The 13,247-nt window shown below is 50.3% G+C and overlaps 1 protein-coding gene across 3 annotated transcripts in view; it reads right to left on the minus strand.

Annotated features, from left to right (window-relative positions):
* PANK2 (pantothenate kinase 2) overlaps positions 1–13,247 on the minus strand; it is a 186,611-nt gene that overhangs the window by 60,251 nt on the left and 113,113 nt on the right. For all 3 annotated transcript variants that reach the window (XM_086783647.1, XM_086783648.1, XM_086783646.1), the window contains exons 15-16: positions 5,692–5,808; positions 5,528–5,591 (exon numbers count right to left, since the gene is read on the minus strand). In XM_086783647.1, the coding sequence (XP_086639773.1) occupies positions 5,528–5,591; positions 5,692–5,808 (181 nt within the window). The remainder of the gene's footprint in view (positions 1–5,527; positions 5,592–5,691; positions 5,809–13,247) is intronic.

Consider the following 13,247-nt stretch of genomic DNA (forward strand, 5'->3'; position numbering starts at 1 on the left):
AAGGAACTCTTGAGTGTTCTTGCAACAGCTAACTCATCTGCCACACAGCCGACCTATCTGCATATGCAGCAGGAAGGTAGATTCAATAATTTCTTCACTCAAATCAGAAAAATCAAGAATGACCTGCAAGCCTTCTTGAATCAGCCAGATTGTAAGGGTAAAGGGCTCGCTCAGGATGTGTTGCCAGATAGTGATGATGAGGATGAGGAGCTATTTGACAAAGAGAACAACGCGCCACCAACCTATGGTCTAATGGAAAAACCTACCACAGGGCTTGCAAAGAAGATTAGCTCCTGGCTCTAGGTTTCCCACTTATAGTCTTCCTAAACCCTTGAGTTCAATAGTGGAGTTGATTCCTTGACTAATTCACAAAGACTGTTTAAAGCATCCAAAAGGACAGAAGTAGTGCCACCTTGCATCCTGAAGATTATGCTCACGCTCGGTGGAGACACATCATGCAAGAGGTCAAGGACAACTTCAGACCTGAGTTTTCAACATGGGAAATGCTCAAGTTAGGATCTCAACATTTGTGTCACCTTATATTGTCCTATGAACTTCAAGCCATTCAGAGGGCTGAAGAAAAGAGAAAACGAGAGGCCGAGATGAAGAGACCAGCCCAATAGGAAGCTAAAGCCCGCCGAGCGGAAAAAGGTAAGCGACGTAGACGTATTATACCTGTCCACATGGCTGAAGCCTGAAATGCATAACGATCATGAGAAGGAAGAAGTCAAACCCGCAAGGCTTTGCCTAGACTTCCCCATGAACAAACAAACCATAGCCAACCTTGCTTTAACCCAATTGAGTCTTTTCAATGGATTCCTAACGTCCAATATTTGAGTTGTCTTGTGGGGATAGATATCTCACCTGAGTAGTAACCTCTTCTCTTGAGCATGCAGAAGAAGCTTCTTTACCGGAGCACTGCCCATCTCTCCCTCATCAACTCCGCGGTTGTGGCCAACCAAGTGCTCATGGCTACCATGTGGTACATTACTTCTTGCCGTAGGGCATGCTTTGAACAAGTACAATATGGCTAATCGGGAACATTCTTTGGCAGGGACAGGCGGTTGGCCCGCACTGTTCAAAGCTGGCATGGAGGGTGATCATACAACCTCATCATCATGGGGGCTTGGGCATCATTAATCCAGCTATCCACAACAGAGGCTTGTTGGGATAATTGGTTGTTTAAGGCCTTCAGCAAGGTGGTGAGCCCTAGAAGGCTTTTCTTCTCGCGTGGATTTCATCATACACCCCCTCCCTCGGTGGCCCTTCGACCCCTGGATCTTCACGAAGACCTATGCCGACGGTCTTAGTTCCTCCTTTGTGGACCACTTTGCAGAGCCAGTTTGGTCATAGCTTGGGGACACCACAAGTTTGTACTCTCCCAGTTGCCTCCGACTACAAATGACGAGAGACTCCGCCAGCCTTTTCTCTAGAACACCCTCTTTAGGATGCCAACGGCCACCCCTTGAGCACTCACTCCCACATTGCCTCATGGGGGCCTCTTAGCAATGGTCCCGCTCTGTCATTGACTCATTGTTGGGAGAGTAGACCAACTTCACTAGACTCACCGCAGAGATACCGAACAGACGCCTCACTAGGATCCGGAGTCGAGACCAAGTTACCCTCGCCATCGACTCAACCACACCTCCCGATTGGAAGACCCCTCTCCGGGATCCTCCTCCCCCACAGTGGCTGGGAGCCTTCACTCGTCATGATATCCCCCTAGCAGTCCTCAGTTGTTCAGATGAGGGGCCCGCCCTCATTTTTTCAGTTCGACCCAAGGCCCAGCTGACTCTCTCCCCCTCCAAGGATTTAAGAGGTGGCTCATGTGAGGGCAAAAGGACGAAAGGACCAAATGTACGAGAGATCAGAGCAAAACAACACAACATGAAATATGTGAGTGAGTCTATATATAATGGTGAGTCAAGAGCCCTCTGATGTGAGGTGACTCTTAGTAGAAAGACCAGTGCAGAAGTAGAGATGATGTCGGAGCTTAAGACGGTCGATGACGAAGGCTCGCATCGATGTAAGGCAAAGCACTCCGAGAGGTAGTCGGTGTCAAATGCTCGCATTGGTGGTTGCAGAGGCACTCCGAGGTGGTAGTGGCAGCGGAAGATGAGGTGATACAAGCTCTGGTGATAAGGGTGCTATTGTACCTGAGGTGGTAGATGAAAAGCAGAGAGGACTGCCGTCCCGAGTGGTGTAGTGCTGCAAGCTCTGATGACAAGGGTGCGGCAAGACCTGAAGGGTGCAGGCTCTGATGACAAGGGTGCTACGTACCCGAGGGGTGCAAGCTCTAGTGACAAGGGTGCTGCGTACCTGAGGGGTGGTGAGGAGCAAAGAGGACTGCCGTCCTGAGTGGTGCAAGCTCTGGTGACACGGGTGTTGCGTACCTGAAGTGGTGTCGTTGGTGAAGATAAGCAGAGAGTGGGCTGCCATCCCGATGGTGTGATGTAGCAGAGAGTGCGCTGCTGTCCCGAAGGTGAGAGCTGAAGAAAAACGCTGAACTGCTTTATGTATAGCAAAGAGGGCTGCTGTCCCATGAGCTGTGGAGAAAAACGCTGATATGCTGATGTAAGCGCTCATGTAAATGCTGATGTAAGCCCCGAGGTAAGCGCTGATGATAGGCTGATGTAAGCCCTGATGTAAGCGCTGATGATAGGCTGAGATGTAAACGCTGATGTAAACCCTGATGTGAGCGCTGAATGTAGCAGATGTAACAGCTGATGTAAAACGCTGATGATGCGATGATGAAGTGCTGATGTAGCAGAGACTCCGAGAGAGGGATCCTCTCCCATGGTGTAGCTGGTAGCAGAGAGTGCGCTGCTGTCCCGTGATGTGGCCAGAAGAGAAAACACTGATGTGTTGTCTTGTCAGGCGAGAATGATGAAGCGACGTTGTGTAGAGCCCGGTAGATGCAGTAGCAGCAGAATATGAAGTGGTACCAGATATGATCAATGATATGGTACACTGAGGTGAATGATGAGGCAAAGCTATATATACTAAGGGGGAGTGCTGGTCGGCCAGCCTAAAGGCTGTCGGTCAGCAGCAAAGACAAAAATCCCTAGAAAACTCCCCTTTTAAGGGCTGGGAAAAATATTGTTTCACACACCCCCTCTCAAGCCAAAAAGGGGACCATGAGAGAAGATGATGGATGCCAGGGTCCCACACGGACACGCTGGCAGAAGGAATGTATCCCCCTTTGGAAACAAAATCTGATAAAGTCAGAGAGGGCGATCGTGATGGCAAAGGTGGTGAAGATGAGTGGATGCACATGGGTTGATCGTCTCCCAAAGTAAGATCTTGAATTGGACTCTCCTCTAAGTAAGAAGTCCCATTCCCTGTGTGGCATAGATCAGAGTTTGGAGAAACAACTTCGGGTGAGAAGAATTGGTCCTCCGAGAGTGTGGGTAGACGATCCATGTTGTGTGTCTTCAATCCCTTTGCTCACGATAGCTTTGATACCATGTGAGGGCAAAAGACGAAAGAACCAGATGTACGAGAGATCAGAGCAAAACAACGCAGCATGAAATATGTGAGTGAGTCTATATATAATGGTTCATGAACATATGTACAAGAGCCCTTTGATGTGAGGTAACTCTGAGTAGAAAGACCAGTGCAGAAGCAGAGATGATGTCAGAGCTAAAGCACGGTCAATGATGAAGGCTCGCGTCGATGTGAGGCAAAGCACTCCGAGAGGTAGTCAGTGTCGATGGCTCATTTCGGTGGATGCAGAGGCACTCCAAGGTGGTAGTGGCAGCGGAAGATGAGGTGCTGCAGGCTCTGGTGACAATGGTGTTGTTGTACCTGAGATGGTAGATGAAGAGCAGAGAGGGTTGCCGTCCCGAGTGGTGTAGTGGTGCAAGCTCTGATGACAAAGGTGCTGCAAGACCTGAAGGGTGCAAGCTCTGATGAGACAAGGGTGTTGCGTACCTGAGGGGTGCAAGCTCTGGTGACAAGGGTGTTGCATACCTGAGGGGTGGTGAGGAGCAGAGAGGGCTGCCGTCCCGAGTGGCGCAAGCTCTGGTGACACGGGTGTTGTGTACCTGAACTGGTGTCGATGGTGAAGATAAGCAGAGAGTGGGCTGCCGTCCCAATGGTGTGATGTAGCAGAGAGTGGGCTGTTGTCCTGAAGGTGAGAGCTGAAGAAAAATGCTGAAGTGCTCTATGTATAGCAGAGAGGGCTGCTGTCCCATGAGCTGTGGAGAAAAATGCTGATATGCTGATGTAAGCGCTCATGTAAATGCTGATGTAAGCCCTGAGGTAAGCGCTGATGATAGGCTAATGTAAACGCTGATGTAAGCCCTGATGTAAGCGCTGATGATAGGCTGATGTAAACCCTGATGTGAGCGCTGAATGTAGGAGATGTAACAGCTGATGTAAAACGCTGATGATGATGAAGCGCTGATGTAAGCGCTGATGTAGCAGAGAGGGCTGCTGTCCCAGAGTGTGGCCGGTAGCAGAGAGAGGGCTGCTGTCCCGTGATGTGGCCAGAAGAGAAAACGCTGATGTGATGTCCTGTCAGGCGAGGATGATGAAGCGACGTTGTGTAGAGCCTGGTAGATAGCAGCATATGAAGTGGTGCCGGATATGATCAATGATATGGTACACTGAGGTGAATGATGAGGCAAAGCTATATATACTAAGGGGAAGTGCTAGTCGGCCAGCAGCAAACACAAAAATCCCCAAATAAAACCAAAAATACCCAGAAAAAATCCCCTTTTTGGGGCTAGGAAAAATACTGTTCTCACTCCAGCGGTGAGGATTCCTCGCTTTCCTGATCATCAGTGGCACATTGACCATCCTCCAGCCAAGGTGGCCCATGAAAGCTCCTAGCGGTGGCGGCTCTGGGAAAGACAACCTTTAAGCGTATCCACTGGGACTTGGCAAGTGGGAATGGCAGGACCCCTCCAGCAGCATCAGACCACTCCCCACCACTCGGCCTCCAGGTAATTTCCTCTCACTTCCTCACAGATTTCTGGAAGCGTCTGTGGGAAAGCTTTCGCCCAAGGAAGGTCACTCTCTTCCTCTAACAGTTAGCCCACCGCAACCTTGTAATTGGCACTTGATTGGCCATAGGAGGACAGCCGGCGCAATGTGCGCATTGTAGCCACCCCACGGAGTTGCAGCGGGACTGCCCCAAAGCGCAACACGTTTGGCAGAGCATTCTTCACCTCTACTCGACAGTGTGGACCACACCGCACATTATCACTTGGAGGCAGAGGCTGGCCTTGCCCTCTTCTATGAGAAGGCAGTAGGAGGACAGGATCTCCAATTATCTCATTGCACGATAGACGCAGCTCCTACTCCTGACCTCTAGCACCAAGAAGTAGAATACAGAGCTCTGCTGGTAATTTTGGTCGAAATTATAGGGGGTGCAAGAGTGTGATCCCACAGTAGGCAGCCATTCCAAAGGGCAATTGTAGCTACCACATTGTGATGCATTATTACAACTGAGACAGAGTATGTTACACATCATATAGCACACAAGAAGTATCTTCTAAGACTGAAAAGATTCCAACAGTACCTCATTCATAGCATCAAGCTCCAACAACAGATCAGGCAGCACTGCCAATGAGGCTTCATTCTCCCTGTATGTGCAACACCACATAGCATGATTCAATCTCCACCCTTTTTCGCATATCTGTATGACGCTATGGTACTGAAATGTTTTGCACGACATCATCTCACCTTTGCTTTATTGCTCGGTATGCATCCATGAAGTGGAACTCGCGTAGGCACTCCTCCCGCAACTCCAAAAGATTTGCAAGGCTGAGATTCCCATAGGCAGCCGGCTCTTGCCTCAACCTTCACATCAAACCACAAGGTGGAAACACATAAGAAAGCCTCACCCTCTTTGATGCCACTACATGATTCCAAAATAATAACCCGTCTACCTCTGATAAGTGTCTTTTTTTTTCCTTTCTAATACATCCATCCATGTGATTAGAAAGTCTCATAGCTAGGGCTTACATGTATCTTGTAGATGGTACAATGTAGTGAGAAGCCTCCAAATGTTTTAAGCTCTTCTCTTTTGAAATAGTTTTAAGACTCCTGTATTCATTTTTGATTGATGCACTTACAAACCATGAGGATGGCCTTACGAAGGCTTTTCCAAAAGGTTTTCAAAAAAAATGGTAAGTAGCCAATCAATAGCAAGGCATTTCCCATCTGCCCTGCCAACGTCATTAAATTCTTGAGCTGAGAAGGAAAATCTAAAAGATTGGCAAGCTTTTTAAGCAAGATGCCTACAAGTAAAAATGGTTTTCTTGGCAGTTGATGTCCTCCGAGCACTAAGAAGGGGAAAAGATATCTGAGAAGGTTAGAGGTGATGTGAGGGTTCTCAGGCTTTAGAATGGGATGGTTGAGTTTTTGAGATCCTTAATTCATACGGAGGTTAGGGGTTCTTTTAGCAAGTCTGTCAATTTTCTGAACCTTGACAAAAGCTATCATAGTGTATTGCAATGAACCCAGTGATGAGAGGGTGCATAGATAAATGCATACAGGTATCTCTAGAGCAGTCAGCTCTAGGAGTACTTGGTATGATGTCGACAGAATAGATATCATTAGCTACGAGCTGGAGCTCCCCCCCCCCCCCCCCCTCTCCTTTCGTGGCCCTTTTCCAGTGTGGAATTCCTTGTGTTCCAAGCCAACTCCTTCGGCTCTCTTGTTGTTTATAGCTTTACTTCTTGTTAACAAAAAACTGTTAACTTTGGTCTCTCTCTCTCTTCTACCTCGCTGAACGCCTGTGCGCCCTCCCTGGCCCTTCTCCCCTTCGATCGTCCTCCCCCCTCCCTGCGCGTTTCGCACCATCCCCCCCATCTCTCTCTCATGCCCCTCTGCCCTCTGCATAACCTTAGCACGCCCAGCCCCTGCCTCTGCCCTGCCTTTAGTTGTGCCGCCACCCTGCCTTCCTCTGCCTGCTTCCCTCTAAGCCCGCCCCCCTCCTCCTCCCTCCATTCTTCGCCGCCCTTCTGCTCTCTGCCCGACCACGCCCAGCTATCCCGGCTCCTGGTGTGCTTCTGCCGGCCCCCTCGGTGCCCGCTCAAACCCTCCCCAGGAGGGTGAGCACGACACAGGCCCCCATGTACCAGAGCACCAAGCCCTGACCTCAGCTGAGACCAGCGCAGGAGAGTGGCAGACCGAGGCAGAATCGCTGGCTAACTTCAAGAGCAAAGCGGCACCAGCAGGTGCGACAGGCTGACAGGATCCACGAGGATATGGTTGTGTCAGAGAACCGTTTTGAGCATTTATCTCAGCAGTCCCCCCAACGGTGATGGGCCCCCTCAGTTCCCTCGACCCCCCCCCCCCCAATATGGAGACCGTTACTGCGTCGGGACCCCCCTCCAAGTTTTCAGCTTCCCGAGAGGATTGCTGACCCTTTTGAGCCTGCAGAGGGCCCACCCTCGTAGCCATCACCTCCCCCCTCCCTCTAGGCAAACCCTTCTCCCCCCATCCATCCCCCTCCCCTGCTGCCTACTCCGACTCTCCCCCCTCCAGCTCCCTCTCTCTCTCTCTCTCTCTCTCTCTCTCTCTCTCTCTATTGCAGGAGCTTGGCCGAGAGGTGTGACACTCGACGCCCCAGACCCCATGGCCCTCGTCCACGGCCACGCCACCACAGGAGGATCCGGGCCATCATCGTAGGACTTCCTCGCTCCAGCTCAGTTTTACCACCTTGAGCACCATGTCACAGCTGCCCATGAGGGATGTATTAGGGTGATATGAGAGCTCTCTGCTCATGTACCTAGATCAGATTTTATAGTTCTAGATTTTTGTTATCTTTCTTTATTACTATTTTGTACCCAGGATGATGTACCTCATGGATATGATGTAACCTTTTGGTCTCATAGGTCATTTTGGCCTTTTGAAGACGTTAATACAATCTCTCTCTCTCTCTCTCTCTCTCTCTCTCTCTCTCTCTCTCTCTCTCGCTGCCCGCCTGCCTGCGCCCCCCCCCCCCTCCCGCCTGCCTGCGCCCCCCTTCGCTCTCTCTCCCGCTGCGCCCCCCTCCCGCTGCCTGCCTGCGCCCCCCTTCGCTCTCTTTCCCACTGCCTGCCCTTCGCCCCCCCTTCGCTGCCTGTCTACCTACCCCCCCCTCCCGCTGCCTGCCCCTCGCCTGCCTACGCCCCCCTTCGCTATCTCTCCCGCTGCGGGCCCCCCCCTCCCGCTGCCTGCCCCTCGCCTGCCTACGCCCCCCTTCGCTATCTCTCCCGCTGCGGGCCCCCCCCTCCCGCTGCCTGCCCTTCGCCCCCCCCTCATGCTGCCTGCCTGCGCCTCACCCTCACGTTGCCTGCCTCTGCCCTGGGCCCGTCGCTTCACTCTCCGCCCTCTCTCTCTCTGTTCGCTGAGGTGGCTGCTTCCTTTACCGCACCCACCCTTGCTCAAGCCCCCAAGGCAGCAACATAACTCTCTCCCGCTTCTTCCATGGCTTCCCCCTTGCGCAACCCGACGAAGGCGACCTTTATGGTCACAAACAAGAGGATAACAAATGTGGAAAAGGAGATGAAGGAATGGAAGGCGGAGATGGAGGGATGGTATTCAATGAGGGTAAGCGGTGGAAAGAGGAGAAGGAGGACCTCATAGCAGAAGTCAAAGACCTTCACGGGGAAGTCAACACGCTCAAAGGCGTAATTTCAGCTCTTCAGAGGGAGCTTGCAGAGGCTAAGGCAAAGGGTGGACTTGAAGAAGGTGAAATTCAGCCATCCATGATAGAAGAGCTCAAGGTTATCAAGGAACAAGTACGGGCAATTAAGGAAGAAAAGAAGCAACACGAAGCAAAGACTTCCTCATGGGTGGAAGTCATCACCAAGACTCAAAGGAAGATGGATGAAGCGGAGAAGTGGATAGAGGTCGCCAAGAAGGGTAAAGGTAAGGAGATAACAACCCCTACACCTACAATCATTAACATGACTTTGGAAGAGGAACAACGAAGACGTACACGTGCTTTGCATCTGAGGATTACCGGCCTTAAAGACGGGGATAAAGTTGAAGAGGAGGTGAAAGAGCTTATGGTGTTGATGGGGATTGACAGTCCGGCACACACAAAAGCCTGGAGAGTGGGCAAAGCGGAGGCAACGGGGAAACATCAAAGGAAAGAGCTCTCATACTTCATTTCCCCTCTATTGAGGCGAAGGAGGAGTTCTTGAAGAGGCGACCCACTTTAAAGAATACAGGCATTTTTCTTGGTGACGATCTTACTCTTTCACAGCTTGCACATATGAAGGAAGTCATGCCAGAGATTAGGGCGGCAAGAGAAAAGGGAAAGATAGCATTTTAAAGAGAAGGGAGGGTGGTCATCGTGGAGCAACGCTCTACATGACGGTGTGAGACCTATGGGACCAAATTAAAGCTAGCAGCCTGGAACTGCAATGGATCCCTCAGACTTGATGTAGGTGCCTTTGAGGACAGCTTTAGAGATAGAGATATAGTCTTCTACTCGGAGACTCACCAAGCCCCTGGTCAGATGATGCCACAAGTGCCAGGATACAGATGGGAGACAGCTTGCAGAGTAGGGACGAGACCGGTACACAATAGTAGAGGATCAGGGGAAGTGGCAGTTCTTTTCAGGGAGGAGCTGCAACCGCTTCTACACATCGTTCGAAGAGATGATTAGGCCAGATATATGTGGGTGAGACTGAGGGCCGACACAGGCAGATTCCTCTATATTGCCATATGCTATTTTGCTCCTAGTACATCGACATATGCAGCACCTAGAGGGCAGTCTCCTTTCTCTGTGCTAGATGATGACATATGGGAGTTCTCTAGGGATGGAGACATCATCCTGTTAGGGGACTTTAATGCCCGGACGGGCAACCGCCAGACAGCCTTTTATGATACCTCAGAGGAGATGCTGAGAGAGCTGGACACTCTGCATATGGGATTAGACAGACGCTCACAGGATGTGGAGTGCACAGAGTATGGGAGATATTTGGTAGATATGGGGACTGCACATGGGTTGGCCATACTTAATGGCTTGCAGAGGTTTCCGTCAGCAGCTGGATTTACTTGCTTTCCACATAGACATGGTGCTAGCACAGTGGATTATGTTATGGCTATGCCGAGCTTTGTTTCATGCATTGAGGACTTCACAATTGGATCTCGGCCCATTGGGGTAGTAATGGATCATGCATTGTTGACATTGACCATCTCTTTTCACTTTACCACAGCTCAGAGGACACGAGGGGCAGATCACACTCGATATACTTTTACTTCAAAGACTGATGTTGTCCATAAAGATGGGATTTATAGACGTCTGTACACAGAGGAGCCAGGGAGACCTTTGGAGGAGCTGACCCATATACTGACAGAGACTTTACAGGATGCAGTGAGAGGCATATCCACATACTCACCCTGGACAAAGACAGCGTTCTGGGTGTTGCCCCAGAATAGCTGGTATGATGAGGAGTGCAGAGAGACAAGAGCCCGACTGCAACGGGAGGTTGCTTTGAAAGTCACTACTCACCGACAGTCACGTATTGCCTTCCGGCGCCTTGTGCGAAGGAAGAAGCGGGCCTTCCTTGCTCAGCTAGAGCAAGAATTATACTAGCTGTTCTTGAGCCAGGATTCGAGGAAGGCTTGGCGTTTGTTTCATGAGTCCTCCCCTACTTTGGCCATCACTTCTACAGAGGTCTGGGGTAGTTATGCAGCATCTCTATATACAGTTCCTGGACAGACACCTTTTCCTGACCCGCTAGCACCATGCCCACAGACACTTACTTTCTTTACCGTAGAGATGGTAAGGAAGGCCATTGATAGGATGAAGACTGGGAGAGCATATGATCATGATGGATTGGTCGCTGAGCACTTTATCCATGAGAGAGACATGCTGGCAGAGCTTCTAGCAGTGATGTTCAATCGTGCTATGTGTGAAGGCTTACCCAAGACTTGGAGTATGTCCACCATCGTGCCTATCTTCAAGTCAGGGGACCCTATGGAGCCAGGGAATTATCGCACTATTATGATTCGTCACACACTAGCACGATTGTATGCATCCATTCTTGAGCAGCAGTTGACTAGATGGGCAGACAGAGAGGGCATTCGAGCAGAGGGACAGGCAGGGTTCAGGAGAGGTTTCTCAACTTTTGACCACATCTTGACTCTGCGGGCCATTATTGAGGAGGGCAGGTCGCATGGGCGACGGATTTATTGTAGCTTTGTGGACTTCCGCAAAGCAATTGATACAGTGCCCAAAGCCAGATTGATGAGGCGATTACAGGAAATGGGGGTACCCACAGAGCTCATATGGGGGATTATGGCTTTATATAGATCAGTTTTGCAGGACAGGTACGCACCCCAGAGGGGGTCTCTACTTTGGTTCACTCCACTTAGGAGTGAAGCAAGGTTGCCCGTTATCTCCTTCATTGTTTGGTATGTATGTGGATGAGGCTTTTGACTGCATTGAGAGATTGGGGGACAGAGGAGCCCAGCTAGCAGGTACATGGATCCCACTATTGTTATATGCTGATGATATTGTGTTGATCTCTGACTCCCCTGAGGGTATGCAGCGTCATCTGGATGCTTTACATGAGTTTGCACATGATAGTGGATTGTCTATCAACCTTGGCAAAACCAAGGTTATGGTGTTTAACACCATGCCACAGTGGGTTAGGCGATCAGCTCCCACATTTACATATGGGCAGGAGATTGTGGAGTATACAGATGCATATACATATCTTGGGGTAGTATTCAGTGGGCCAGTGTTTTCGATGAGGAGAGCAGCAGAGACTAGATTGACTAGAGCACATGCAGCCCTGGGTGGTTTGGAGAGGATGTGTTCGCAGGTTCAGTTTCAGGAACCTCGAACGAAACTTTGGCTTTTTGACACTCTAGTGACATCAGCTATGCTTTATGGAGTGCAGATATGGGGACCTTCAGTGGGCCATCACAGCGCAGGCAGGTGGAGAGGTATGGAGAGGCCTTTGGTATCTATGATTGCTAGGATTATTAGAGCCAAGGCCTCGGTACCTCATGAGATTATTCGAGCAGAGCTGGCGGCTGCCCCTCTGGTGATTGAGGCTCTTACGAGATCAGTCTCCTACATACATGGCTTGTGGGATCTCCCCCGAGACAGATATGCACGCCTCGCCCTTGAGTCCTCCCGACAGTTAGCTTTACAGGGAGACACGGCTTGTTGGTATGGACAGATGACATCTTGATTCCAGGCACATGGTTTTAGCATGGACAGATTGCCTCACACGGACAGAGATTACCAGACTCATCCGTCAGGATTTAGTTCAGCTGGACACTAGGAGGACATGGATACAGCCGACTGAGGAGCTCGGCACGAAGATGGCTTTCTACAGAGAGCATTTTCTTCAGCTCACAGCAGATGGTTTTGTCATCAGACCCAGTTACATGGATGTACACTTGTCTCATGCAGTACGATGTGCTATTGGTCAGATTCGCACATCCTCACACCAGTTTGATATTGAGATTGGCCGATATAGAGGTATACCAGCTGAGGCCAGGATATGTCGAGTATGCCATGTGGAGCGAGAGACAGAGTTGCATTATATATGCCATTGTACTGCATACTATGAGATACGTGGTCGTTTCCACTGTTTATTCAGAGAGGGTTTTGGACCACTTTCCAGAGTCATGGGGTACCAGGACCAGAGGTGTTTGGGATTGTTCTTGCTTGAGCTGCGGAGATATAGAGATGGCCTGCTTAGGCACACAAAGAGCCTGACTCAGAGGCACATTACAGACTTCTTTAGTCCAGCCATCACTGCGCCAGATGGACCACAGCAGCAGCAGGACATGGATACCGCCCACACCAACGGTACACTGATTGATCGTGCGATTGAGCTTAGGTGGTCCAGACGCCCACGACTACGGAGGGCATCCCAGCATAGACGGAGGTTGCAGCGGCGGATTCGGATTATTCTTGCGAGACATGCGGGACACCCAGTCAGGGTGCTGACCTCAGAGGATATTGAGGAGATCCGCCAGCGTCCGATGCGGCACATATTATGAGATGGAGGCACCTCCATAGTGTACCCCCCGTCCCACATGATATTGTATCCCCTCACTGTACTCCACTCACCTCCATAGCGTACCCTCCCCCCTCACTATATTCACACCCTATAAGGGTTTCTGTTTACCTTCCAGTTCCAGTTTCATTTTCTAGGTGCCAGTAGTATCATCTTTATTTTTCATTTTCTGGTTTTTTATCCAGACATTGTATCAGATCCACCATGATGTAACTTTTTGGTCTCATAGGTCATTATGGCCTTTTGAAGACGTTA

Source organism: Cibotium barometz, chromosome 46 (genome assembly GCF_041138505.1).
Source record: "Cibotium barometz isolate CiBa-2024 chromosome 46, ASM4113850v1, whole genome shotgun sequence".
Classification (NCBI taxonomy): Eukaryota; Viridiplantae; Streptophyta; class Polypodiopsida; order Cyatheales; family Cibotiaceae; genus Cibotium; species Cibotium barometz.